The sequence below is a fragment of the Leptodactylus fuscus genome, chromosome 1 (genome assembly GCF_031893055.1).
Source record: "Leptodactylus fuscus isolate aLepFus1 chromosome 1, aLepFus1.hap2, whole genome shotgun sequence".
Taxonomy (NCBI): Eukaryota; Metazoa; Chordata; class Amphibia; order Anura; family Leptodactylidae; genus Leptodactylus; species Leptodactylus fuscus.
Window position 1 is genome coordinate 103,596,248 of NC_134265.1, and position 26,738 is coordinate 103,622,985.

At 41.8% G+C, this 26,738-nt stretch overlaps 1 protein-coding gene across 3 annotated transcripts in view; it reads left to right on the forward strand.

Moving 5' to 3' along the window:
- The first annotated feature begins 3,423 nt into the window (after positions 1–3,423).
- Positions 3,424–26,738, forward strand: part of SFSWAP (splicing factor SWAP) — an 88,933-nt gene continuing 65,618 nt past the window's right edge. Inside the window, exons 1-8 of one of the 3 annotated variants that reach the window (XM_075274874.1) lie at positions 3,545–3,672; positions 10,724–10,860; positions 11,272–11,441; positions 11,939–12,079; positions 18,167–18,243; positions 18,705–18,930; positions 19,972–20,117; positions 20,349–20,481. In XM_075274874.1, the coding sequence (XP_075130975.1) occupies positions 10,805–10,860; positions 11,272–11,441; positions 11,939–12,079; positions 18,167–18,243; positions 18,705–18,930; positions 19,972–20,117; positions 20,349–20,481 (949 nt within the window). In that variant the 5' untranslated portion in view covers positions 3,545–3,672; positions 10,724–10,804. Of the gene's footprint in view, positions 3,673–9,687; positions 11,442–11,938; positions 12,080–18,166; positions 18,244–18,704; positions 18,931–19,971; positions 20,118–20,348; positions 20,482–26,738 lie in introns of those variants that run through there. The other 2 variants (XM_075274865.1, XM_075274883.1) reach the window with 2 other exon arrangements.

A 26,738-nucleotide genomic window follows, 5' to 3' on the forward strand; every position in this document is an offset into this window, starting at 1 on the left:
ATAAAGACCAAAGAGCTGTCGAAGGACACCAGAAACTAAGTTGTAGCCCTGCACCAGGCTGGGAAGACTGAATCTGCAATAGGCAAGCAGCTTGGTGTGGAGAAATCCACTGTGGCAGCAATAATTAGAAAATGGAAGACATTCATATCCCTCGATCTGGGGCTCCACGCAAGATCTCATCCTGTGGGGACAAAATGATCACAAGAACGGTGAGCAAAAATCCCAGAACCACACAGGGAGACCTAGTGAATGACCTGCAGAGAGCTGGGACCAACGTAACAAAGGCTACCATGAGTAACACAGTACGCTGCCAGGGACTCAGATCCTGCAGTGACAGATGTGTCCCCCCGCTTAAGCCAGTACATGTCCATGCTAATCTGAAGTTTGCTAGAGTGCATTTGGATAATCCAGAAAAGTACTGGGAGAATGTCATATGGTCAGATAAAACCAAAGTAGAACTGTTTGGTAGAAACACAATTCATTGTGTTTAGAGGAGAAAGAATGCTGAGTTTCATCCAAAGAACACCATACCTACTGTAAAGCATGGGGGTGGCAACATGATGCTTTGGGGCTGTTTCTCTGCAAAGGGACCAGGATACCCGATCCGTGTACATTAAAGAATGAATGAGGCCATGCATCGTGAGTGCAAAACTCCTTCTATCAGCAAGGGCATTGAAGATAAAACGTGGCTGGGTCTTTCAGCATGACAATGATCCTAAGCACACCGCCAGGGTAACAAAGGAATGGCTTCGTAAGAAGCATTTCAAGGTCCCGTAGTGACCTAGCCAGTCTCCAGATCTCAGCCCTATAGAAAACCTTTGGAGGGAATTGAAAGTCCGCTTTGCCCAGCGACAGCCCCAAAACATCACTGCTCTAGAGGAGATCTGTATGGAGGAATGGGCCAAAATACCAGCAACAGTGTGCCAACCTTGTGAAGACTTACAGAAAACGTTTGGTCTCTGTCATTGCCAATAAACGATATATAACAAAGTATTGAGGTGAACTTTTGTTATTGACCACATACTTATTTTCCACCATAATTGGTAAATAAATTCTTTCCAAATCAGACAACGTGATTTTCTGGATTAGTTTTCTCATTTTGTCTCTCATATATGAGGTTTACCTATGATGTCAATTACAGGCCTCTCATCTTTTTAAGTGGGAGAAATGGCACAATTGGTGGCTGACTAAATACTTTCCCCCCCCACTGCATATATATAAATGAGTCTGTCTGTCTGTCCATCTGTCTCTTTGTTCTTTATGCACAAACAAATACTGGATCGATCTTCACCAAATTTGGCACACAGGTACATCATGGGGTTGGGAAGGTTTTAGACCTGGTCCCGGCTCTCTAGGAAATGCCATTCCTGAGATGCAGTATTCCTAAAAAATGACCTGGATTAGCTAATATAAATCTGCAAATCTTTCACTCATATTCCAACTGCCATACATACGGTCACATGTCACTTATCAGCCAATAGAATCTCGCAGGTGCTTAGTCTCTACATGCACACAGCTTACTCCAGGTTTCCATAACAACCCAGCCATTTTTTTTCACCGCTGCAGGTCATCTTAGGGGCACTGTGGATGAGACTGTTACACAAGGTCACATGCACGCAGCTTTACTCCAGATCTCCCTAACAACCAATCGCAGGTTTTTCACTCATGTCCAAACTGAGATACACATGGTCACATGACACTTATACACCAATGGAAACTCGCAGGTTCTTCAGTCTTGACATACACACAGCTTTACAACAGGTTTCCATAGCAACCAACCTATTTATGATTGTATTAGTCACTTGTAGTTCGCAGGTACTTAAATATTCAGTCATATGACTTGTATCAGCCAATATAACTTCACATTTCATTTACCAGGTTTCTGTAACAACACAGCCATAAATAGACTGTACCTATACTGGACTGCCATACTGGGTGTCAGCATTCTTATAAATTAAAATGTATTTAAACTACACACAAACGACATACAAAATAGACCGCTGCCAATTCTTATGGGGCCAGTACACAAACAAAAAGTGAAATATACCCATACGAAGCCAGGTTGTTCTACTAGTACAAAATAAAAATTACCATAACGGAGAGGAAAACCTATTTTTAAAAGTATTTTAGTAGCATTTTGTGCTATTACATAAAAAAAGTGAAAAACAACAGAAACACATGGCAGCCCATGTCTGCTGTGGAATATCTGAAGCACAACTGGTTTTTACCGCCGGATAAACCCCTGCAGTTAAAGAGGACCATTCATCAGATTGGGCACAGGCAGTTCCATATACTGCTGGAAAGCCGGCAGTGCGCTGAATTCGGTTTTTCCGATATGTGCCCCGGGTAAAGCGCTATCGTTCCCTGTACCGTAACTTTCTACAGTCAGATGGGCGTTCCTGACAGTCAGTCAGGAACGTCCTTCTCCACAGCAGCGCCTATCGCATTGTACAGTGTGAGCAGGGAGGAATGCCTCCCTTCCCTCCTGATAATACTCGTCTATGGACGAGCACTGTGAGCAGAGGGAGGGGGCGTTCCTCCCCGCTCACACTGTACAGCACTATAGGCGCTGCTGTGGAGAAGGACATACCTGACTGACTGTCAGGAAAGCCCTTCTGACTGTAAAGAGCTATGGTACCGGGACCAATAGCTCTTTACCAGGGACACAGATCGGGAAAGGAATTCAGCACACTGTCGGCTTTCCAGCAGTATATGGAACTGCCTGTGCCCAATCTGATGAAAGGTCCTCTTTAAAGCGGTTTTCAAGATTGGCATTGCAAAAGTTGAAAATCGCAGCTGAATTTGCAGCAAAAGTTGACATGTTTGGCCTCTGTCATTCACATCAACAGCATAAAAGACTTTGGGCTGCAGGTTTTTTTCCGCTGCTATTGTAATTCATGGTTTGTTAGTGAACCCCCAGCAAATGCAATGTGTGACCCTGGGTTTATTTAATGTTACTCAGCCTACAGTAACAGTGCAGGTCTCGCCTTAGGGTTTAACCAGAAAACTTGTGGATCACTGAAGCTTGTTATCTTTTATAGAGTAAACTGTAAATTGAAATAAAAATGTCAGAAAGTATATCCTGAAAATCAGGCAGTTTGTAAATGTACACTGGTAATGCACTAAACACCACAGTGTGACACACAAGCAGCGCAGACACTGACTGCAACCACCTTGTATAACCTGCCCCGCCCACCCAGGACTCAAGAGCAGCGAAATCAGCGTTATTTCCAGCACGGCACTTTCGTACTTGCGAAAAACAAAATAATCCAAATAAGGCTAAACTGTTTTATTTTCACACTGAAAGATACCCCAAATCCATATATTTTGTATGTTTGTTTGTTTTTTTAAACAAAGACCTCGGTGAAGCCCACAAGAAGAATGTCGAATCTGCTTGGCTGTAGAAGCGGAAGTGCGTCTCTCTCCATTTTGTGCAGGGCACTGCAGTGACGGAGGCCTCTAGTATTGGATTTGAAGGCCGTGTCCTTTGGACGTCGTGATGTTCACCGGCACTACACGGAAGAAGAGCAGCGGGAAGTCGGCGGCAGTAGCGGAGCTCCTGGTGTTCGGCTATGCCTGCAAGGTGTTTCGGGACGATGAGAAGGCCTTGTACCACGAGCAGGGGAGACACCTCATCCCGTGGATGGGAGATTCCCAGATTCTCATCGATAGGTCGGTTGGATGCTGATGATAGTTGCCTATGACATAACCTAACCTGAACCTAATGTTTTAGTAGCTGCCGTGACTCCTCCGCACGTAGACTGGCCTGTGGTGCAGTGTGAATGGTGCTCTATGCCGCTGTGTGGCACAGCCTGAGAGCTGAAGTGTCCATATATGTCCGTATACATAGCCCTTGTTACATATATGTCCGTATACATAGCCCTTGTTACATATATGTCCGTATACATAGCCCTTGTTACATATATGTCCGTATACATAGCCCTCGTTACATATATGTCCGTATACATAGCCCTCGTTACATATATGTCCGTATACATAGCCCTTGTTACATATATGTAACCTGGTGATGTCAGTGGGGGCCTGACAGCTGACACCCTCCTGGTTCTAGTCTATAATGGAGGGGGATGTGAGGCCACAATAACTTCATGATACACAATAGATCTCTCTGGTGGCCAGGATGATGATACTTTCCACCATTGACATGCACTGTATATGATCTAATATAACTTGATAAAGTGTAAAATTATTACCACATCATTAAAGTACTACTGACATGAGACTGGTTCACGTTCCTTGAATATCCACAAGGGGTTAAACTAATAACTTCTGAGTCTGCTCCCTTTTGGGTTTCTCGTCTCTCATTATAATCTGTATATGGATGTACTCATGGTACCCTTCAGAAGGTGTGTGTGTCTGGGATGGGTGCAGACCTTTCTACTAGTGGACTGGGTAAGCAGCAGGAGCAGGATATAGCAGGAGTCTTGTTGTGAAATGGTTAACAGACTTAGAAGTAATTTTGGGTGGTTTTAGTTGATGTATGTGTATCAGAGGCCATGCAGAGTATCTCTGTACTTTCCAAAAATATACTGTCTGTGACATATCTCTTTAACTTCAAAAGGTGTTACATAAGGACTAATAAAATGACCAAAAATGTATTTTCTTCTGCCCGTTCCTCAGTTACCAGATGCAGTGCTGTTCTTTTGCAGTGAGAGGACCACTGCAGCTGATCACAGATCTCAGTGGTGGCCTCTTCACAAACATGTGACTGCTGAGACCTCAGTAGTCACATTAGGCAAGTGGAATGTCACTGATGTCAGCTAGGGACCAACGAAGGACTGACAAACAGAGGACAAGGGAGATTTGGGGGGCGAACTTCTATAACTTAAAAAAAAAAGTCTCAGGCAACTCTATTTTAAAAATTTTTATGCTTGCGTGTATAGCGCCATCATATCCGCAGCACTTTACAGACATTGCAAGTCACTGTCCCATATAGTGCTCACAACCTACATTCTCTACCAGTATGTCTTTGGAGATACATATTGAATATTGATCAGAACTGCCATCAATAGAAATTTCTACGTTCCAAATGGTGGTAAACATGTAGGTCAGGAAGTGAACAGATGCATTGATATTAGACAGGGTGTAAGTTCTTTCTACGCAGGCAGATTTTATAAGTGCTTGTCTCTTCTATTCATATGGAACACCTATAATGATAGAAAAAATTTAGGTATCATTTGATATGAAAGACTGGTCTTTCCTGATCCCAAGAGATAAGTTCTCACACTAATATTTTAGCTGCTATAAAAACTTGTCATGACCTGTCATGTCCTCATGCATGTGCGGTTTTATAGACCACTAGAAAGCGCATTGAATTCAGCGCACTGTCGGCTTTCTAGCGGTATATAAAACCACATATGCATGAGGACGTGAAAGATGTAATACATATATGCAGTGAAAAGATGTAAATACATTTTGCTGGAAAAATTCCATTTACAGGTTTTAATAATATCTCATATGTTGTTGGATAAATAGTTTCTTACCTTGTTGTAAAGGTATATGTTCCAGAAATACTTCCTGCATCTTTCAGTATATGCCATAGTACGAAGACTTGTGTGTAAAGGAGCACTTTAGATGTCTTCTTCGCCCCACCGTTTGGTTAACATTCCGTTTTCCGTCGGTATGCAAATGAGTTCTCTCGCAGCACTGGGGATGGGCCCCAACGCTCAAACAGCACTGGGGGCGTCTCCAATGCTGCAAGAGAACTCTCCAGCGCTGCCTCCATCTTCTTCTGGAACGTCCTCTTCGTGCATCTTTTTCCAGCGCAGGCAGTAAAACTTGTAGGCCTCGAGCAGAGCTGACTGCGCATGCTAACAGGCCACAAGAAAATGGCCGCTTAATTACTGTGTAAGCGGCCATTTTCTTGTGGCTGCGGGCATGTGCAGTCAGAGCTCTTGGTGACTCCTTATAATTAACAGCTGAGTATAGCATAGTGGCAACTCCCCATGGAGTGGGATAGGCTATACCAGGGGAAGGGAACCTTTGGCTCTCCAGCTGCTGTGAAACTACAACTCCCAGCATGCTCCATTCACTTCCATGGGAGTTCCAAGAACAGCAGAGCAAGTATGCATTCTGGGAGTTGTAGTTTTGCAACAGCTGGAGAGCCGCACGTTCCCTACCCCTGGGCTATACCATACAGCATGTGTGAACAAGGTGTTAACTCATGGGCATAATATGCTGAACAAAGGGAAGTGTATATGCAGTTGTCAGGGTTCTTGGTGACTCCTCACAATTAACAGTTGATTATAGGATAGCGGTAACTCCCCATGTAGTGCACACACGGAGGAGTTGATTACGCTGTATGCTGATGGTTAAGTGCAGATTTCTAGCGGGAACACTACGTTGGATCGTATAGACATCTATCCGACGTATGTAGCCTTATAGTATTGAATCCCATATTGTGAGCAAACTGGTGATGCAGTGCATCAGCAAATGGGATAGTGGTTGCTGCATTTCTGCATTCACCTTTAGAAATATATGTGAGGAGGGAAGTCAGTCTGGCAAAGGTTACTGCTTAAGCCGCCTGCTAGTGACCCTCAGAAACAACACCCATTATACTGCATGTGGATGAGGCTTTAATTTGGCACAGGATTTATCTTGTGGCAATTGTGGATGTGTGTAGTAGGTGGACAGCCATAGGCACTATCAGAAAGCAACCCCTCACACAATTGTGGTAGTTCTCAGTAGGTGGGGATACCACTAGCCAAAATAGTGGAATAGAGGAGGTAGGTCTGTTCATGATTGAAAGTGCCTGTTCACACACACTCACTTAGTTTTTATGCATCAGAAATATTTTTAATGAATTGAATAAAAGTTATTTTTTAGTCCTTACCATATTACTATGTAAGTATGTGCTTAGCTAAAAATGACTTTTCCCAATGATAGAGCCCCTTTAAGGCTTTACATACGATACATAATATACAAAAAAAGTACAATATGAACAGTGACCAACTGGAACAATGGGATAGAAAACCCTACCTGCATGGACTTACAATCTATGAGGGAAAAGGGATATAGACAGTAAGTGATGGCAAGAACTCTTCAGATGATGTTATTGAAGGTGGTAGGCCTTCCGGAAGAGGTGAGTCTTCAAGGTCTTCTTGAAGTTTGTAATTGTGGGTTGGCAGAGTGGAGTGGCGGATGGAAAATGGGTGGAGAGGTGGATTAATCGAGCGGCTGAGATTGGAGGAGACTGAAGGGAGACAAGAGCATTTGCTGGGAAGCCATGGGTAAGGGTGTGGTGTTAGCTGGAGATTTAGGTCATGGACTAGTATTTTTGGGGTGAGAAAGGAGCAGATTCAATGAATGTTCTTGAGTTGGAGATGTCGGGAGCTGTTTTGGTCCTGCAATAGAAGAGGACAGCTCCTAAAAGTGGAAACTATTATTTTTCGTAACATAGTAGCTGGGTTATTAGGAATTATTATCCATACCTTTCCCAATGACTCATGTAAAAGGTTATCTAGTTTCTGGTATTGATGGCCAATCCTTTGGATAGGCCATGAATACCAGGAACAGCATAATCCCTAATGCCTGTCTCCCCTTCTCTCCAACCCTCTCCATAGACTTTATGTATATAGACTCTACTTGAGTATGGACTGGAATCACTCAGAAAAGAAGTACCAATAGGAGTAATAGATTAAAGGGGCTCTATCATTGGAAAAGTCATTTTTAACTAATCACATCCTAGCATAGCCTTTAGAAAGGCTATTCCACACCTACCTTTTGTATAGAAATTGCCTCAGTAGTTTCTGAATAAGTCCGTTTTTATTCATATGCTAATGAGCTTCTCTGTGCACCCTAGAAGTGTCTTCGTGCACTGTTTTCTGTATATACAGCTCAGGCTGCTGCTGCTGACTCCTCCTCCCTGCTCTCATAGAGAGGAGAGCTGGCTGACCACTTCCTGTGCACATTGGAGACTAATTAGCATATGAGTAAAAACGAACTTATTCAAACACTACTGAGACAATCTACATACAAAAGGTATGTGTGGAATAGCCTTTCTGAAGGTTATGCAAGGATGTGTTTAGTTAAAAATGACTTTTGCCAAGGATAGCGCCCCTTTAAGAAACAGTTTTCTTTAGTGAAGTATATTACATAGTTTGTTCCCTTCACCTGCTTTATTGATTTATGAAAAAGTAAGCTTTCAATTGTAGAAACTCCTACAATAACTTACAAAAGAGAGAGATTGTTTTTCAGCACCGTTTTGCTGTGGCAGTCTCGCTTTTGGAAATGAGCAGTTTTACTTGGCATGACCTAGGGTTTAACGTCTTGCTCTTCCTAAGGATTTTGGAACTACTACAGGCGTCTGTCAACCTTTTCAATGCAGGACTCCACACTATATTGAACTCTGTGTTGCACTTATGCACTGCTTTTATTTCCACTTCTGTGTAGGAGGAAGTTTCCATCGATGGATTGTGCCTGGAAACCTGTTTTTGTCTTTGGGTCAAAGGGGGGGCTATACTAGTGAAGTCTTTTTCCTTTGAAAATCTCTTTATACTTAGTAATGAAATTTACGTTCTGTCCTTACTCATGTAAATTTCTTTATCGTATTTCATTTGAAAAAGACTTGGGCAGCTTTGTTAAAGGATACCTATATTATGCCTATGTATTTAAAGTGTACATCTTATGTTCACTTTTGGCTTACAGCAGATGTTTGGTCACTTGGCAAGTCTGTCGTTTAATTCATTACAGACTGTGCATCCTGAATGGAGCTGCATAAATCTAAGGGCTGGTTCACGCGAGGCACGGTATGGCGTATCTTGGTCCTGATTGTGACGTGAGAAGCCACGTCAGAATAGGGCCAAAATGCGTCTGTCACGGCTTTCCGCTCCGGAGTAGGAACAAATGAATGGGCCTAGTCTAGAGGGTGCTGCCACGAGGCGGACATCGGGGCTGAATCAGCTGTGGAATCCGCCTGAAGAAAGCGGGAACATGCCGCTCACAGAAAAAAGTAAGCTAGTGGTCTACATAGACCTCCATTGTGAGGGGGCGGATTCTGAAGTGGATTCAGCGCCAAAATCCGCCCCCTCTTGCCCCGTGTGAACGAGCTCTTAGAAGTGCTGTATTCAGCTACTATAATTTTTCTGACTCCTCCTATAGTAAGAGTACTGGTCGGCTCTCCTGACTTACCTTTAATATTAAACAAATTGATATAGGGCTGAAATTCTGAAGCCAGGTGTTCTTAGAACTTTTCTTTATTCCTCCTAGAAATGAATGAATGAATGAATGAATTGACATATTGGTGTTACCAGTTTGGCAGTGTCAGACTGGACAGGGCACAGCCTTATCAGTGTGTAGGGATCCACCAACTGATAATACCCAGTTGTATTGTGCAACATAATTTATATTTTTTTTTCCGTATACTCTAAATACAGTTTCTTTTTGCTCATTGAAATCCTAACCCTGGCTAGTCTAGCACCAGTAGCTCAGATGATAGATTTAGTTTTTCCATTCTAATGTGTATTCGTACTGAAGTTGATTCATGTTAGGGCCGGTTCACACATGCTGATGTGTTCCGTCCGTAAGGGTCCGCATGAGGACCCTCCCGGACGGAACACAAGTGCAACTGCTGTGCAGTTCAAGCGTACGCGCCCCATACACTATAATGACGGCCGTGGGCTCAATTCATGCTGGCAGTGTGCGGCAAGCCCACGGACGCCGTTATAGTCTATGGGGCTCATGCGCTTGAATTGCACAGCGCTTGCAGTTGCACTTGTGTTCCGTCCGTAGGGGTCCTCATGCGGACCCTTACGGACGGAACACATCAGCATGTGTGAACCAGGTATTATAGGGGTTTTCTGGCATAAACCTATTGCTGATCTGTCCTAAAGATGGATCATTAATATCAAATAGGTGGGCATCTGACACCCGCCACCCCTATGGATTAGCTATTCTCAGCAGCTGAAACATAAAATGGAGTAGGAAATGGCAAGTTCAGTTCTTTGTTGTGGCTGAACTCGCATTGTAATGATTGGGATCTGGTCTAACAACTACACAGATAAACTCCAATTGTAAAAGGGCAGGTCACCCTAATAACTTGGCCATTCAGTGTATATTACATGCTGCCTGCAGGTCAGCCTGACAGGTTACCTTTAACAGATGTCTGTCACAGGCTGGATATAAATTGAAGGTAGAGACAGGAGAAACTTTAAGGCTTTTTGCAAGTCTGACGCTGGTATCTCTGTTTAATAGGCTTTGGTTGACACTGCATTTGCTTAGAATGGTTACACAGACTGTAAGGGCAGATATGGCAGACTTGCCAACTTAATACATCTACTGGATTTTACAGGCTAATTTAGGTGGAAAGTACACTTTAAGTGCATTTCTACATGGTATAAACACTATTAAGTGGCAAGGCCTACTTAGTAGCTTTATGGCATGTTTTAGTGCAAACACTAAAGCAAGCCGCCTTCTGAGAAAATCACTTTGTACGTTAAGGAGGCTTTTTGTGGACTAAGGTACAAATCCCTCTCGTGAGCATTGTTCATCCACTTTATGTAATCATTCTTCTTCTGGTCTATGATCAGCTCTCTGGTCTGTTTATAGAACCGCTGTAGTACATTTTCACAAGTAATTCATGAACATGACAGCATAGCTGACTTTTGCGTTCTACTTTTAAAGCCTCCTTAAACTACATATGTATGTTCTGTTTCCATGTATGTATGTGTGTGTCTCTCTACTACATAACAAGAACTTATTTCCTCAGCCATTTGGCTAAGGGTCGAGCCTAGCCATGATATTACCACCAAGAGATCCACGTTTCTGAGGCGAAGATTTCTGCTGAGAGATGCGGACTAGCAGAATGAAGCGAGAAAATTTCCTGCGTTTGGTTCTTTCGGATAGGTATTTATGTGTTCGGGTTCGTGTGAATGTACATTAGAAGTTTCCCCCCAAAACATTAAGTACAAGACGTATACATTTAATTACATAAATGGATGAGAAAAAAATCATATGGTAAGAGCTTTTAATAGACTGCCAGCTGGCATTTTGGTATTCTGATCTTTTTTTTTTTATTAAAGAAGCCAGATTTCTATAAGCTAGACATGTAAAGTTTTACATTGATAGAGCAATCTACACAATGTACAGCTGAATGTCCAGACGCTAAAGAGTTAAGTTAGAGAAACGCTATTTACAGAATACTTGCAAGGCCCCTGTATTGGGTCTATTTTATGGCAGGGCAGGTTAGACAGGTAAGTTCTTCTAAAGTATGAAAGTTTGATGTGCATTCTACTGACCATTGCCTTCACGTTGCAGGTATGATGGACGTGGTCATCTGCATGACCTTTCTGAATATGATGCGGAGCACAACTCTTGGAACAGAAATTATAATTTATCGGAGGAGGAGGCTCGAATAGAGGCTTTATGTGATGAAGAGAGGTATTTAGCGTTGCATACGGACTTGCTTGAAGAGGAAGCAAGGCAAGGTACATCAACATTTACAAACCCGTGCCTTAAAATAACTGACCCTTTCTTTTGCGTTAAATGACACCGTATATAAATTTTACTGGCATCTTAATGATTTTATACTCACTCTTTCTGATATTATCTATTTGACAGTACCCATTGGAATGGAAAACAGCTCTCTGAATTTGGACCGCAGGATAGTTTTATATGTAGAGACTGCCTTTTCCCACCTTATCTGTGCACTGGAATATACTCGCTTTACTTAATTATTGTAGAAAAAAAGCAACAAGTCGCAGACAAATCTTCAGAAACCTGAACTTTGTCATGCATGTCTGCTGCCAAATACTCTTGTCAGGAAAAGTAGTTTGCCTTTTTTCCTGTTCAATAATATGAATATGTTTGACTACTGGCAAAAATTGGTGCGATATTTGATATCATGCAGTGTGCTAAAGCATGTCTTTATTGTATCTGGGTACACTTGTATTATTTTTAACATATGTCAATATTTTCCTTCAAGAGGAAGAATATAAGCGGCTAAGCGAAGCCTTGGCAGAAGATGGCATGTATAATTCTGTCGGATTCCAATACAAAAGTGACTATTATGATCCTTCGCAACCCACTGAGGAAGAGGAGCCACAAAAAGACAAAGATGACAAAGGTATTTGATAGATTGTGTTAATGTGATAAGTTAGTTTAATAGCTCATACAGTAGTTTGTTTATTACAAGAGACTTCTAACTACCATTGCACAATTGGCCAGCTAGATGCTAGTATGGAGGATCCAAGCCCCCATTTTTCTTGCTAGCAGATATACTGCGGGGAGGAGTTTTATGAAGCAATGGTCGCATAATTGAGTTGCCAACGCACATTCTTTCTTTCTTTCTTTCTTTCTTTCTTTCTTAATAAGAGGGAAGAAGGAGAAATAAAAATACTCAACTAGTTGTTCCCTTCCCTGGTTCTGTTTTGATACTTCTTGTTTATTGGTCTTGCTTGACACACGGGAAATAACTGCTCAGTCATCCACTGAGAGCAGAGATGACAATTCTCAGCCAGTGTGTCAAGAGGTAAAGTACCTGGGGAGCGTCTACTATGAATGAGGATAAGTAAAGTGAGCATAAAAAAAAAATAAAAAATCTTTACCTGCCTTAAAACCCCTTTGGAAACGTATTACATTCTTATGACAGTGAAATTATTTAAATTATTTATTGAAGGAGGTATAAGATACTCTTTGGCTTTATTGGGAGTCAGAAAGTGTACGTGTCCTTTCACCTCATTCACCAACTCCCAGCTTCTTGAATTTTTTAATAGGCGCTTCGTCACAGATTCCATAACAGTTGAATTTTTTTATTTTTTTTTCTCTAGCTCCCGCTGGGACTGAGCATTCAGTGCTGTTAGTTTTGGTGCCTACATATGTTCTTTACTATCTTGTGGGTGGATGCTGGTAGGAGCAGGCAAGGGGTTGTGATTCACAGCTCCAATCAGTGGTAGACCGTGTCGGAGCTCAGACTCGCACCCCCTTTGTCTGCTCCTGCTTGACAGTAGAGAACATAAGTAGCCCTAAAACTAACCACAATTATTGCTGCAAATTATTGCTAAAACCACTGCGAACTTTCTGTGCAAAGCGCTGTGGGAAGAACCTTGATGTGTTGCCATCGCAGCTTTTCCTACAGTGCTGTTTTTGCTGCTGGATGCCATGTGGAGCCTTAGTTTAAGTTGGATATATCTGATGTTTCATGTATCTGAGTGTTGATACTTTGGAGTCCACTATTGAAGTTGCACTGAAGATTCCGTAGGGCAGATTAGGCATATGCAAACCCCTTCACTTCCACCCATCATCTTCCCAAATCCATTGTTCTGTGACTGACTGAAGCAGGGTCATCCCTGCTGTGCTCTGCAGTAGGACAAAATATTGATAACCCCCCTCTTACTGGCCTAGTAGAAGATGGGGCAGGGCAGCAGCAGAGTTACCCTTTTGTTCACTGTAGGCTTTCTACTAGACGGTCTAGATCAGGGGTGCCCAATACGTCGATCGCGATCTACTGGTAGATCGCAAAGGACGTATGGGTCGATCGCGGGATGCAGGGATCCCCGGTGTCTGCTTGCTCACAGTGCAGGTTGAGAGTCATCTCCTGACACTGGCAGGCGGGGCTGCCGCAGCCCCAGCCTGCCAGTGTCCAGAGATAACTCTCAGCCTGCACTGTGAGCAAGCAGACACCGGGGATCCCTGGGCGGCCACAGAACGCCGTCTCCTGCTCTCACGATCCATTCGGCCCTGCCCACATGCCCCGCCCACAGAAACGCCCATTCCGCCCATAAGCCCACCCTAGTAGATCTTTTGCCTTGGTCAGCTAACAAAGTAGCTCACACGCTGAAAAAGTGTGAGCACCCCTGGTCTAGATCATTCAGAAAATGCTGTAGAATGACAAAAAGTGAGGGCAACTTTATTTCTGGTTCACTCTTATCAATCGTTTTCAGAGTGTTCCTTTATACCCATGAATACACAACCCTTTTTTTTTTTGCTCATGGGACTTTTTAAAATGCCATATAAAGTATTGGGAAACTTTGAAATGAAAAAAAATGTTGGGGTAGAATGATATGGATCATGTACAGTATATCCATACACTTCTGCACACCTATTAAGCGTTGTTCATATATGCACAAATAACTGCTACACATACAGCTCTGTTGCACACAAACGACATATATACGCAGATCTGCTACACACACATGGCCAGTTTCACACAGTATAATTGGATATCTCTACCCATATTCAACTCTGTTGAACACACTCCTACGTATACATACAGGCTATATATAATCTTCTACTTCACTCAGTATATTTATACGTAGTTGCATCTATACACACATATTGTACTAGTATTGAAGTTTCATACCTGCTCATGCAGATTACAGCTCTGCCGGGTCTTCTCCCATGCATATGACTGGTCACATACTCATGTTCTGAAAAGACGTAGCACCTATAGGTTGGGACCTATAGCATGGAGAGGGCTCTGCACCTCACATCATTCTTTCATCTTTCCCTCGGGCCTGCACGAACCACACAGGTCAGTGTTGGGCAGAGGCATGGAGAGACTCTTGACAGTCTGAGATCAAGTGAAGCACTACAGCAAAAAGCTGTCATGGGTGTCTGACACTGCTAGATGCCCCTGACTTCACACTATAAGAAGCAGGCACTTCTTGGAAAGTTTTTTTTATTTTTTATTTTTTTGTTCAAAAAAAGCGTCTTCTACTGAGAAAAGTATGGTAAGCTGTAAAACATGCCGACATGGTGACTAGATCTAGATGTAAATTGTAAAATGCTTTGACTTTTAGAAATTGATTTCCAGTCAAAATGAACATTTAGCTGATCTTAAGAACGGAGTGTTTTGTATCTTGCCATTGAAATAATTGATGTCTCTTAGCTGTATAATGCCTTTATAAATGGGCTGAACGATTCTTTTCATCTTGCCTTATTAGTATTCATTGGGAACAATTGTTGTATTGACCCTGGGTAAATACATTTTGCTCTGGACTCGCGCTAATATTTTTTGCAGAGATTTGATTTTGCAAATTGGCCAAATGTAAGCATTTTTGATGAACGGAGTCTGAGTAATAAGGCAGAGAGGGGAAAATAAATGAAGTGATTGCCAATTTTTCATATGGATGAATCGGTAGCGGTTCATTCTGCCTCTTGCAACCACATTATTCATGTCAATAAAGAGTTTTCCAATTTGATTTTGACATTTACGCAGGAGTGTAAACAATGTGCCTTCTTTAGAAAGCTGCAACAGTTCCTGATATTGGGTTTAACTCCTGCAGTCTCCGGTCTAATTGTAAATGTCATGTTTTTGTAACGCAGTCACTTTCACTGCCCAATTAGTTATTGTTTAGAACAAAACAAATTTAGATTCCGATGACATACAGAGCGACTATTCGGCTGTGTATGCAAATGGCAGCGCTTTATCTAGGTGAGTGGGAATGCAAACGCCTCTCAGCACGTAGGCACTTGTTTGGAGTACTTTAGGGATTTGTTGTTTCTCTCATTTTATGCTGTACTTCAGCATTGGTCTTTTAGGCATGCTTTAAGGTTCAGAGATGCTCAGTGTCTTGTAGTCCCTATCCACACAAGGAAAATGGCACTCTGTTTTTGGGATCGGTGGAGGCCTATCAAGCAAATAAGCATGTCCTAATAATCGCTGATATTTATATAGCTCTAGCATTTTCTGTACAAATCATTTCTATAGTGATACAAGCTAGATGTCCTGTAGACAAACTATGCAGAAGCTCTTACTAGTTGCCAGACAGAGGATAGTGCAGAAAAAGGAGGAACATGACTGACCTCTTGGGAACATGCAGAGAAAATGTCTGTATAGATCTGTCATAAGGAAAATGTTTGTTTTTGTACCATGTTAGCCAGTGGGTATGAAATATAAAAAAAAAAACTTGAGTCTTCAGTAGTTGATACCTTTTTTAATGGCTAACTAATAATGATGACAGATTACAAGCTTTCGAAGCTCTCGGCTTCTTCCTCAGGTATATTTAAAAACAATTTCCGAAGGATGCATATTTATGTACAAAGCGACTTATAGGAATACAATTTTAGGTGGGAGGGTGCAAGGTTATTGGTACATACAAGTAAACACTTGATCAGTTCCCAAGTCTTTATCAGCTCAAGGAGTGGTCTTTTTTTATGGCTGCTGTATAGATCTGCTAGTTTTAGTTGTGATTTCATTTAAAGGGAGTATATCAGCAGGAAGTTATGCATCAAACTGACATTACCTTGTAGTACGGCTTCTACACTGCCTTTCTAATTCTCAACTGTAGCCCCATTTTCATGAAAATCAGTATTTTATTCTCGTGTAAGTTAGCTGAAAAGGGCTTTAGGGGCGTTTCTTCTCCTGCTGCAGCTTCACTCTCTTTATATTTGTCCATGACTATCAATAAGTACCAGCCCCCCCCCCCCCCCCCTCCCCAATTGCTTGACTGACCTCTCCTACTGTTACACTGTTTCTCTAGTTAGGGCAGTTATCTTGAGCAGAGTGTGAAGACTCCCTTTTAACAGAAATCTAACAATTGTATTGTGAATTCATTGCTTTCATTTGAGTATCAAATGCTTGCTACGTAATGGGAATAAGTCACAAGAAAAGAACATATTTTCAAACAATTTGTTAAACTTGTGTTACTTATTTTATGCATTTTCCTGGCCTCTATCTGTTTAATAAAACGTACTTTATCTTACAATTATTACTCTGGCCACTAAGACTAATACAGGTGTAAATTCTTTACGAGTTTTCTTTGCAAAAGGCATCTTATTTATATCACAAACAAGACTGCTAACATTACAGTATATAATAACTCCTCCACACCTAAACACCAATATTTAATGACTATCATTGCATGCCCTAGTGCCAATAGATGAGGTCACAGCTTCCCTACTTCTTACTGACCACAGCATGCCTAAAATTCTCTCCCACAGTCCTTAATGAGTCGACTCCAGGAAGAAGCTTGGGGGCCCAGTGGTTAGCACGGTGGTCTTGCAATGCTGGGTTCCTGGGTTCGAATCAGACCAAGATTTGTATGTTTGTGGTGGTTTCCTCCCACATGCCAAAAAATATTCTGATGGATAAAATTGGCTTTCTTTAAAACAGCTGACCCTTGTGGGTACTGAGGGATACATCCTTGTATATGGCAGCCACTAACACTCCCTGCACTCTGAGTCCCAGTGAGAAAAGCACATTACAACATTTGTTGTTGTCATCTCCTACTCTGTTGTAAAGCATTGTTGTATCATTAAAGGCTGTTAACAGAGTAGAGGAAAAGCTCAAGATGGCAGCTCTCAAAATCACGTACAGAAAATAAAATACAATCAGAAAATCCAAACAAATGGTAAAATACATCACTTTTTTCCCAATCTAGTTTTAATTAATAAAAATAAAATGCCTGGAAATTGTCTGAATTAAAATAGAAACTTAACTCCATATTAATTGGCCCTCTGTTCCATTGCTGGCAGCTTGACCCTCTGGTTACTGGAAGGGCCAACATTAAAGAGGTTGTCCAGGCAAACCTTTTATATTTCAAATAGAGGGTGGTGGGGGGAATCTGTGCTCCGGTGTCCTCCCAGCTCGCTTTGGACCTTCTGCTGGTTAAGTGAAACTCCTCGCCAGCTGTGACTTCCTGGATCCCTTTCCCTGATTGGTCGCAAGAAGAGACCTTGGTATGTCACAGGAAGTGAGGTTGTGTGGCCTTCACTGAGGCCTCAGCGGGGACTTCTGCCGGAAGATAACAATGGGCCAGGAGGACTGGACCATGCTTGGAGGGATAATTTAATTGAAAAACAAGATCCCACTGTAATGTATTTTATTAAAGAATGTTAACGTTTGTCGGGTTGCACCCCCCCCCCCCCCAACTTTCTCTTGGACTCTTATTTGCAATGACACTTGTATCCAGCCGCACACACAAGTCTGTGAAGTGATGGGGTAGTAGGTGGCTGCTCCTAAACCAAAAGAACGGTCAAAGTCAAGTGTACCAGAGCTTAGCAACTGCAGTGTGTCTCTTCTAGCAGCCTCCTCCCTCCCACTACTTTCCATAGTCTTCTATGTTAGAGAAGACCAGCTGACAAAGCTGTGTGGAGCATTTTTCTTAAGATATATTGCAAAGCTCCTTATTTTCACTTGCGCTCCTATTTATGAAAAGTAATTTTATAATGGAGGTACTCGCTATAACTTTTAACTTGCCTTTTCTCTTAGACTCGAGTGATGTTGAAGACGGTGAAGAACCGTTTATTGCACCAGAAGGATTAAATGTTCCACCTGATGTTGAACTGGTGAGTGTGGAATGAATTCACTTTTTATATTTATTATCTACTTAGTAAAGTGCTGCAGGAACACTAAATGTGAACATATTATGGCTATGTTCTAAGTAAGATATGAGGCCATCTACAGAATTAAATGAGTAATTATGTCAGGAAAAAAACTGGATGGTAATTCCTACAGTATCAGCACAGATGTGTCTGCTTTAAGGATCTACTCTCCATCTCCATAGACTTCTATTATACCAATTTTATCAATGGCAGAAGGAGGCAAATAAATTTAGAAAGAGGATATCATCTTTAATAAAGTACTGTATATTGCTACATTTATCTCCACCTACAGTAATATTTTATGAAAAAAAGATTCGCTACATAAAATAAGTTTGGAATCTTTTAGCTTTGTTGCAATGTATTTGTAAAATTTTGTTGAATGCGATTTGAGAAATAACCATTAATTATTATTTTTTTTTTATCAGCCACCTACCGCAAAAATGCATGCTATTATAGAACGCACAGCTAACTTTGTCTGCAAGCAGGGTGCTCAATTTGAGATCATGTTAAAAGCAAAGCAAGCCCGAAACTCCCAGTTTGACTTTTTGCGTTTCGATCACTACCTCAACCCTTACTACAAGCACATCCAGAAAGCCATGAAAGAGGGGCGCTACACGTCACAGACAGAAAAACAGAACGAAGAGCAAAAAAGTATGAACTTCTTACTTTTTGTTTTGTTATAGTTTTAATATATTGTATTGGACTTCTTATAGATTTCCTGCAACCTAATAGTCAGTATAGTCACCATGGTGCTTAGCAACTTCCAGCACATGCTAAATTTTCTACTGCCAGGGGATTTGGGCGGGGTTATACCTTTAATTCTCATTTGGGGATATTTATCAACACTGGCATTTCCTACAACAATTCTAATAAAGGCCTTGACTGGCGGGAGTTGTGCCACTACTCAGTTGAGAGAATTCCAAGTTCTCCTTTTTACTTTTGAAAGATAGATATTTTTTTTCTTAAAAGGGGCTCCATCAGCAAAATTTTGCTGTATGAGCTCCACATATGCGTGAATAGCCTTTAAAAAGGCTATTCAGGCATCGCTGATCTTATTTTAAACCCCTGTCCCATTTTTAAAATTAAACTCTAAAAACATATAGGTAAATCATACCTGAACGTGCACCCTGGGAGGTGATGCACGATCCGACGTCATCTTCTGGCACGCCTACCTCTTCTTTCGGCGACGCCCTCCGGTCCTGGCTCTTCCCCGGCTTCATCCTCATCCTCTTCCGGCGGTTCACATCAGATTCGTTGAAATCCGGCGCATGCACAGTAGCTTCGGAGGGAGCGCTACTGTGCATGCGCTGGATTTCAACCAATCTGATTTGAACCACCGGAAGAGGATGAGGATGAAGCCTGGGAAGAGCCAGGACCGGAGGGCGTCGCCGAAAGAAGAGGTAGGCGTGCCAGAAGATGACGTCGGATCGTGCATCACCTCCCAGGGTGCACGTTCAGGTATGATTTACCTATACGTTTTTAGAGATTTCTTTTAAAATGGGACAGGCGTTTAAAATAAGATTAGCGGTGCCTGAATGGCCTTTTTAAAGGCTATTCACGCATATGTGGAGCTCATACAGCAAAATTTTGCTGATGGAGCCCCTTTAATTGTTTTATAAGCTGTTTGATATCTTGTGTGTAATATCCTTTTTTTATTCATTTATTTATTTATTTTTTTTATCGTTCTTATAGAATCTATGACCAACAAAAATAGTCAACATGATGATGGAGGAGATGATGATGATGACGACGATGATGACGACGATGAAGACAGTGATTACCTACATCCAAGTCTTTTTGCTTCAAAGCGTTGTAGTAGACTGGAAGAGATTACAAAGGTACCACCCTATTAACATAGTGTTGTATATTTTAGTGAGCACTATAGCATATTAGCGTGTTCCTTGCTTTAGTTTTCTAGTTATTTTTCAGCAAATGCCTGTGTAACATAGGACTTAGTATATGTATGTGTTGTTTCTAAATGTTGCCAGTTATCTATTTGTGTAATGAATGACTCTGTGGTGTCTCTTTTACATTTGTTTGCAATTTCTTTACATTTTTATATTCTGCAGCCTTTAAAGGTTATCGATCCAGACCACCCACTCGCTGCACTTGTCAGAAAGGCGCAAAATGAGAAGATGGCCTCTCAGGTGGCAGCTAATGTTGCACCTGCTCCCACTCCTGAGACAGAAAGCGTTGCAGACAGTAAGTGGGATATTTTATTTCTAGTCCTAGGAGATGTTCTTTTAAAAGCTGCTGTTTTGTGCCGTTTTTCGCTTTTGTCATCTTATTTGAATGTTTTATTTGAGGAGTATATTTGGTTTTAAGGCAGTTGTATTTAATTGGGTTGTTGGGTTAGTAAAGTCTTGTTTCACTAAAACTGACAGTCTGGAACACATGAGATAACAAGGAAAGCTTGTCAACCCAATCTGATCTTTTAAGTTTGTCCTACTTGCTAGAGGATTGTTTGCTGAACCCACCAAATTTTGGTAGGGCCATTTGGCAATCTGTTGTGCATCAACTGCTCTATCCTATTGTTCTCGGGAGAAATAAGCTGCTAGAAGATATTGACTTTGGCTCGCCCTAGTCACAACACACACATACTTGTATGCTTATGGGATAATTGGGAGTGATAATTGTCAGCTGATGACTGATTTAGTAAATGTGCCATTATCAGCAAAATTTAATTAGCCGACTGATAACTGGAAGAGCCGGAGATGGCTCAGAAATACAAGCACAGAGCACTCAGCTCCCCCTCCCCCCTTCCCTGAGAGTAGGGAACTACATCACTTGTCCTGGGCAGAGAGATAAGATCATCCCCAGGTCCATGGTTATGGAATCACAGTGTAAACAATGAAATGAATAAATTAAGATAGCAGCCAAACAAAGCAATTTCGATAAAGCAATGTGTTTAGAAAAAGTTTTAAATCCACATAAACTAGGAGTATAGATAGGATCCTTGAGATGGAACAACCCTTTTAATGTGTATTAAAGATGACCTCCAGTGGAAACCACCTTCCATGCTCCTCCATCTAGCTATAGATCACACTTTTATAAATAACTACCGTATTTTTCGGACTATAAGACGCACTTTTTTTCCCCAAAAATTTTTGGGGAAAAGAAGGGTGCGTCTTATAGTCTGAAGGTGGCGCCTGGCATCCGCTGTAATAGAGAGGCGGAAGCCGGCAAGTGATAGACGCCATTACAGGTGCCGGGGCCTGAGACATCGCTGCGCTCCTCTGCCCTGCATGAAGCCAGCAGGGGCTCCTCCGTGCCCCCGCCGCTGGCTTCATGCATGGCAGAGGATCGTAGCGATGTCTCAGGCCCCGGCGTCTATCCCTCCCCGGCATCCGCCTCTCTAGTACAGCGGATGCCGGGTCAGTATCCGTGGCCCCTTCTCCCCCGGGGCCGGTCCCCACCGGCCCCGTACCTGTAAAGTTGCAGGCCGGCTCCTGCACGGCGATATCGCAGGAGCCGACCTGTTCGGGTGACAGCCGGGAGCCTAATGAGGCTCCCCGGCCTGTCACGGCTATATTAGTTTTGCGGCTGGTCTCTATGACCAGCCGTAATACTAATAGACAGAATGTCCCATAGACGGCAATAAAGTTGTATTGCCGTCTATGGGACTTGCGATCAAGTGACCGCAGGTTCAAGCCCCCGGGGGGGAATAAAATAGTAAAAAAAAAAAAAAAAAAAGCTTTAAAAATATGAAATAAATAAAAGTTCTAAATCACCTCCTGTTTTTTTTTCAATACATGGTGATCTAAGCAATAGATATCCCCCAAAATGGTATAACTAAAAATTACAGCTGGCCCCGCAAAAAAAACGCTCTATGCATCTCCGTACAGCTGCAGGGTCACCTGTCAATGTGGCCTTGCAGCTGTTGCAAAACTACAACTCCCATATATTAAATATTTTACCAGTTTTTGCTTCAAATTTTTTTTTTCCCTATTTTCCTCCTCTAAAACCTAGGTGCGTCTTATAGTCCGAAAAATACGGTATATACTATATTCTAATTTTTCAATTTTGTCTATTTGCCTTGCTGTATTTTGCCATTAATCCCATGATCTTTTGGTGCAGCATGACATGGGCAACTAGAGACTACCATCTCTACCTGCTGTGAGTGCACGGATTATCCACCTCTCTACAGTAGTGGCTCAAAGTTTGGTTTTCATAAAGTTTGCTTCTTCAGGGTTTTTAGATCATTTAGGCCCCATGCACACGACAGAGTGTGGTTTTGTTGTGGGGCTGAGTTTGCAGCGGAATGTACTAGGATGTCACTCCAAGTATCTTCTGAGTACATCCCCCTTGTGCATTCATGTCTATGGGGGCTTCAGATTAATTCTGTTCCAATGACACAGATGATTATAGAGCAGGTCTTCAGTGTCATCAGAATGCGTTCCGCTGCAAACTCAAACTCCATGCACAAGAGTGTACATCTGATGTGGGGCAAAAGGCAGATGTTTCTATCACATACTGAAGAGCGTTTCTCAGCATTTCATAAAATTTTTATTGACAAGTACATCAAGTTTATGCAAAGACTCAATATTTACAGTATTGAGTCTTTATTTTTCAAGATGTCTGCAGTGCGTCCTGGCTTGCTGAGTGTTCACCTCTTGGCCAGGTATCAACTGATGAGGGCAGCATGGCGGTCAGTGGTTAGTACTGTTGCCTTGCATTGCTTGTGGTCCTGGGTTTGATTCCAGCCAAGGGCAATATCTGCATGGGATATGTACGTTTTCCATGTGCTTGCGTGAGTTTCCTCCCACGTGCCAAAAAATATACTAATTAGTAAATTGGCTCCCCGTACAAACAACTGACCATTGTGGGTGTTGGGGATGAGTGCCTGTATGGCACTATAGGTAAAATGGATAAATGAATAGAAATTGAAGACTGCTTTGACTGGTGTCTACATTTGTTGTAGTTATATATAATACGTGTATAATGCGTCGCTGGCAGTACTTTTTTTTTTTTTTTTTTTACTTAATTTTCAACCTTCTTTAGCCACTACAAGCTCACGTTGCATTACCATTTCACTACATAGGTGGATAATGATGCAGCCTTTCAGGTATGCATAGAATAGCCGCATTTATGACTGAAAGTGACACGCGGTGTCTGAATATCACAACATTTCGAGTGGTTAACTGTATAGTTTGCACTGCTCAAAAATAGATCTAATGGTTTTAGCCGCCTTTTTAATCTCCCCCTGCTTGCTGTGATGGCTTTTAGTCTTTGTTATGAGCAGCACCCACTCCTAATCCCTTTTATTTGGCCAGTAATGTCACACTAGCAGTCTTCTGCTTCCTCCTAATACTTATTCACCAAGCGAAAAAATAAATGGCCATTTCCCAGACATCTTATTTGTGTTTGTCACACGCAAGCTGCTTTTTACTTAGACTTTTATTATGCCTTGGCACTAGAAGAAGTCATACAGATGTCTGTCTGCAAGGAATAGTACAGATTTAGTGTATTTTACACAGCCATGCGCTTAAACTACATCTGCATCATTGTAATGGCTTGTTTTTTTTTGTTAGACAATGCCCTTCATCCAAATGAATATCATCTAAATAGTCTATGGCATTTACAGCTGTACGGAGATAGCTCTAAAATCCAGCTTTAGATGAGATGGCAATAACTGATACATTCAGATAGCTGGTTCCTGAATAATAGGAAAGCTCCTGAATTGCTGTGTATATACTTTAAACGGACTGTAGCATAGAATAATATGGGACATCATGTACATTCTGGCATGCGGCTCGTATAGAAGCTGCCGTTTGACCTTCTTTTGTGTTTGTAAGTCATACGTGTATGCAAATGCTAGGTCGTCTATCATTTTGTTGCTTTCTATGAAAGTGGCATTAACCTGGGTTCATATGTTATAGGAATGCTGTAATAAAAAGCCATAGCATTCCTTCATCTGGGGAAAAATGCAGCGTAAAATGAAGTTAATTACAGTCATGGACAATGTCAATAGACCTCATTAGTTTTCATAAAAGTCACAATGCATATGAGATGTAAGTTGGCCAAAGCCACTGTTTTTTAGTAAATCTGTCGACTATCTAATATGTGTGGGCATGTCCTGCCCTTTCCCCAAGAGCAGAGTTCAGGGGGAAAAGGAAGAATCAGGCGGGTCGGATTTTCTGCTTTGAGTGTTATGTAACGCACTTTTCTCATTCTCTTCTATCAAATCATATTTGTATCATTCAGTAGAATACCTGAGTAAAGAAAAAAACTGACCATTGCTAGCCTTCCAGGTAAATGATACACACTTACTATCTGCCCCATTCAGGCATGTTGTCCTGGTGGTCTCCAGTTAATCCTCTTCTGCTAGATAAAGCTTAGTAGGTTGGTTCCAGTCCTTAACTCTGGAGATCTGCAAGCTTCCTTTGAAAACAGCAGATGCCCCTTGATATAAGGAGGTGCTGTGTTATGCTCCAGATATCCTTTACTTCATTTTATCTGAGCCTGGTGTGCTTATGTGTTTTGGAGAACCTATCTATCCACGACAAGTTGGGTGGATAAAACAGTATGCTTGCTGTTATGTGCACACATTTTGTTGTTGGCCTTTTTCAGTTGCTGGCAGCTTTTAACGTTGATGAAAATAGCTTTTCTTTGATATTTATTTTTGTGTCAAGGTTGCTCAGTTCTAAACATCCTGCAAGCCCGTCAGCGTCTATGGAAACTGATAGGTCTTCAGATAATATACTTCTCCCGAGTGCTGTCTTGCCTAACACTAGCATACTGTAGATACATACCGTAAGTCATTCCAGGTGATAATGTGCTGTGCTATTTAGGTATACCAGGTTACATGTTGGACAAATGAATAAACTGTATAGCAAAATTACTTTTAGAAGGCCCCTTGTACTTGATATGCTGATCCCACATCCCACGGGGCTCTGGTGGAGTCGGCAAACTGTGACCACAGATAAATTGATGTATATCAGAGTATGAGTATAGGTGTGAAATAGATGGGGCGTGCTTACAACCTTTCATCCTTGATTCCTCTAGGATGGGTCTAGACTTTGGTATCCTGTAGGCCTGGTCAATAGTGAACTCTCTGTGTTTAGTGTGTTTTGGAGCCACGTGCTTAAGCCAGCGCTTCCCAAACTTTTAAGCCTTGGGGCACCCCTAGAGGAAAAGAAAGTTCTTTGGGGCACCTCCTATCAAATAATTTTTACCATCAGAAAAAAAAAAAAAAAAAGCTTTCTAAGGATGCAGATAATATTGCCTGAAGGCATGTGGTCAACTTCCCAATGGTAGTGTTGCAGCCTCCTGGCAGGTTTCCGAGGCACCCATGCCCCATGGCACCCCTGTTGGGAATCACTGGCCTAAGCGTTGGTGCCGTGAACGGACAAAGTCCATCAGCCTGATACAGGAATACCTAAGGATTTTATAACCATCCTGCAGAACCTGTCCTCAGTCAGTGACCTTTAGGCTCCATTCAGGTTACATTTTTTACACCATTAACATTAATCTCTTGATCTCTATGTAAATGGCTGGCTTTCTGTGTTTGTGTCCGTTAAATATCCTGCAAAGCTGAGTGTGTGTCCAGAATTCTGTTGCAAGCTTATGTATACTCCTTCATCTTTGGATGACTGTACACCATTCTGTGCCTATGGCTGGAATTGGTGACTTCACTTAAATTAAAAAAAAAATAAAAAATAGGGGCAACACTATGGCTCAGTGGTTAGCATTGCAGCGCTGGAGTCCTGGGCTCAGATCCCGCTGGAAGCAACATCTGCAAGGAGTTTGTATGTTCTCTCCATGTTTGCGTGGATTTCCTCCCATTCTACAAAGATACTGATCCCTATTTGGGGCTCACAATCTACATTTTAAAAAAATTAAGTAATTGATAATAAAATTATATATAAGTGAGAAGCCTGGAGATATATACATATATTTTCCCCTGTGGTCTCAGGCTGAAGTTATCTCTTCAGCACTGTAATTTTATTTTTCCGTCTGCTTATATTGCTGACTGAGCCTGGGGCACACTAATAATGGCTCTGAAGTACTCGAGGAAGATTCTGCAATCTGTAGATGAGAGCGGTGTGTAATAGTGCTCACTAAGAAGCCACCATCTAATATGGCTATGCTGCACCCCTATTTCACATTTTAGTAAATTCTGGGGGTTATTTAGCCGTTTTCCCTCAAGACAGCTGTCATGTTATGCCTTCATAGAAAGGATTTAGGTGTCAGTATCAAATATCCCAGCCTTTGTGTGTGTGTGTGTGTGTGTGTTTTTGCAAATGTATATGCAGCCTCAGATTTGGTGTAGAGTTCAGCTGAAATCAGCGAGGGCGCATTGGATTATTTTCTTCTGTGCGGCCTAATATGACACACTCTGCAAAACCGGTGTTTATCCTGTCACAAAAGTCATGGAATGAAAGTATTTTATTTCCACCTCACAATCATTTGTTCCCAAATGCACTTTTACCTAAAAAGCCTCAGATGGTAATAGTCTG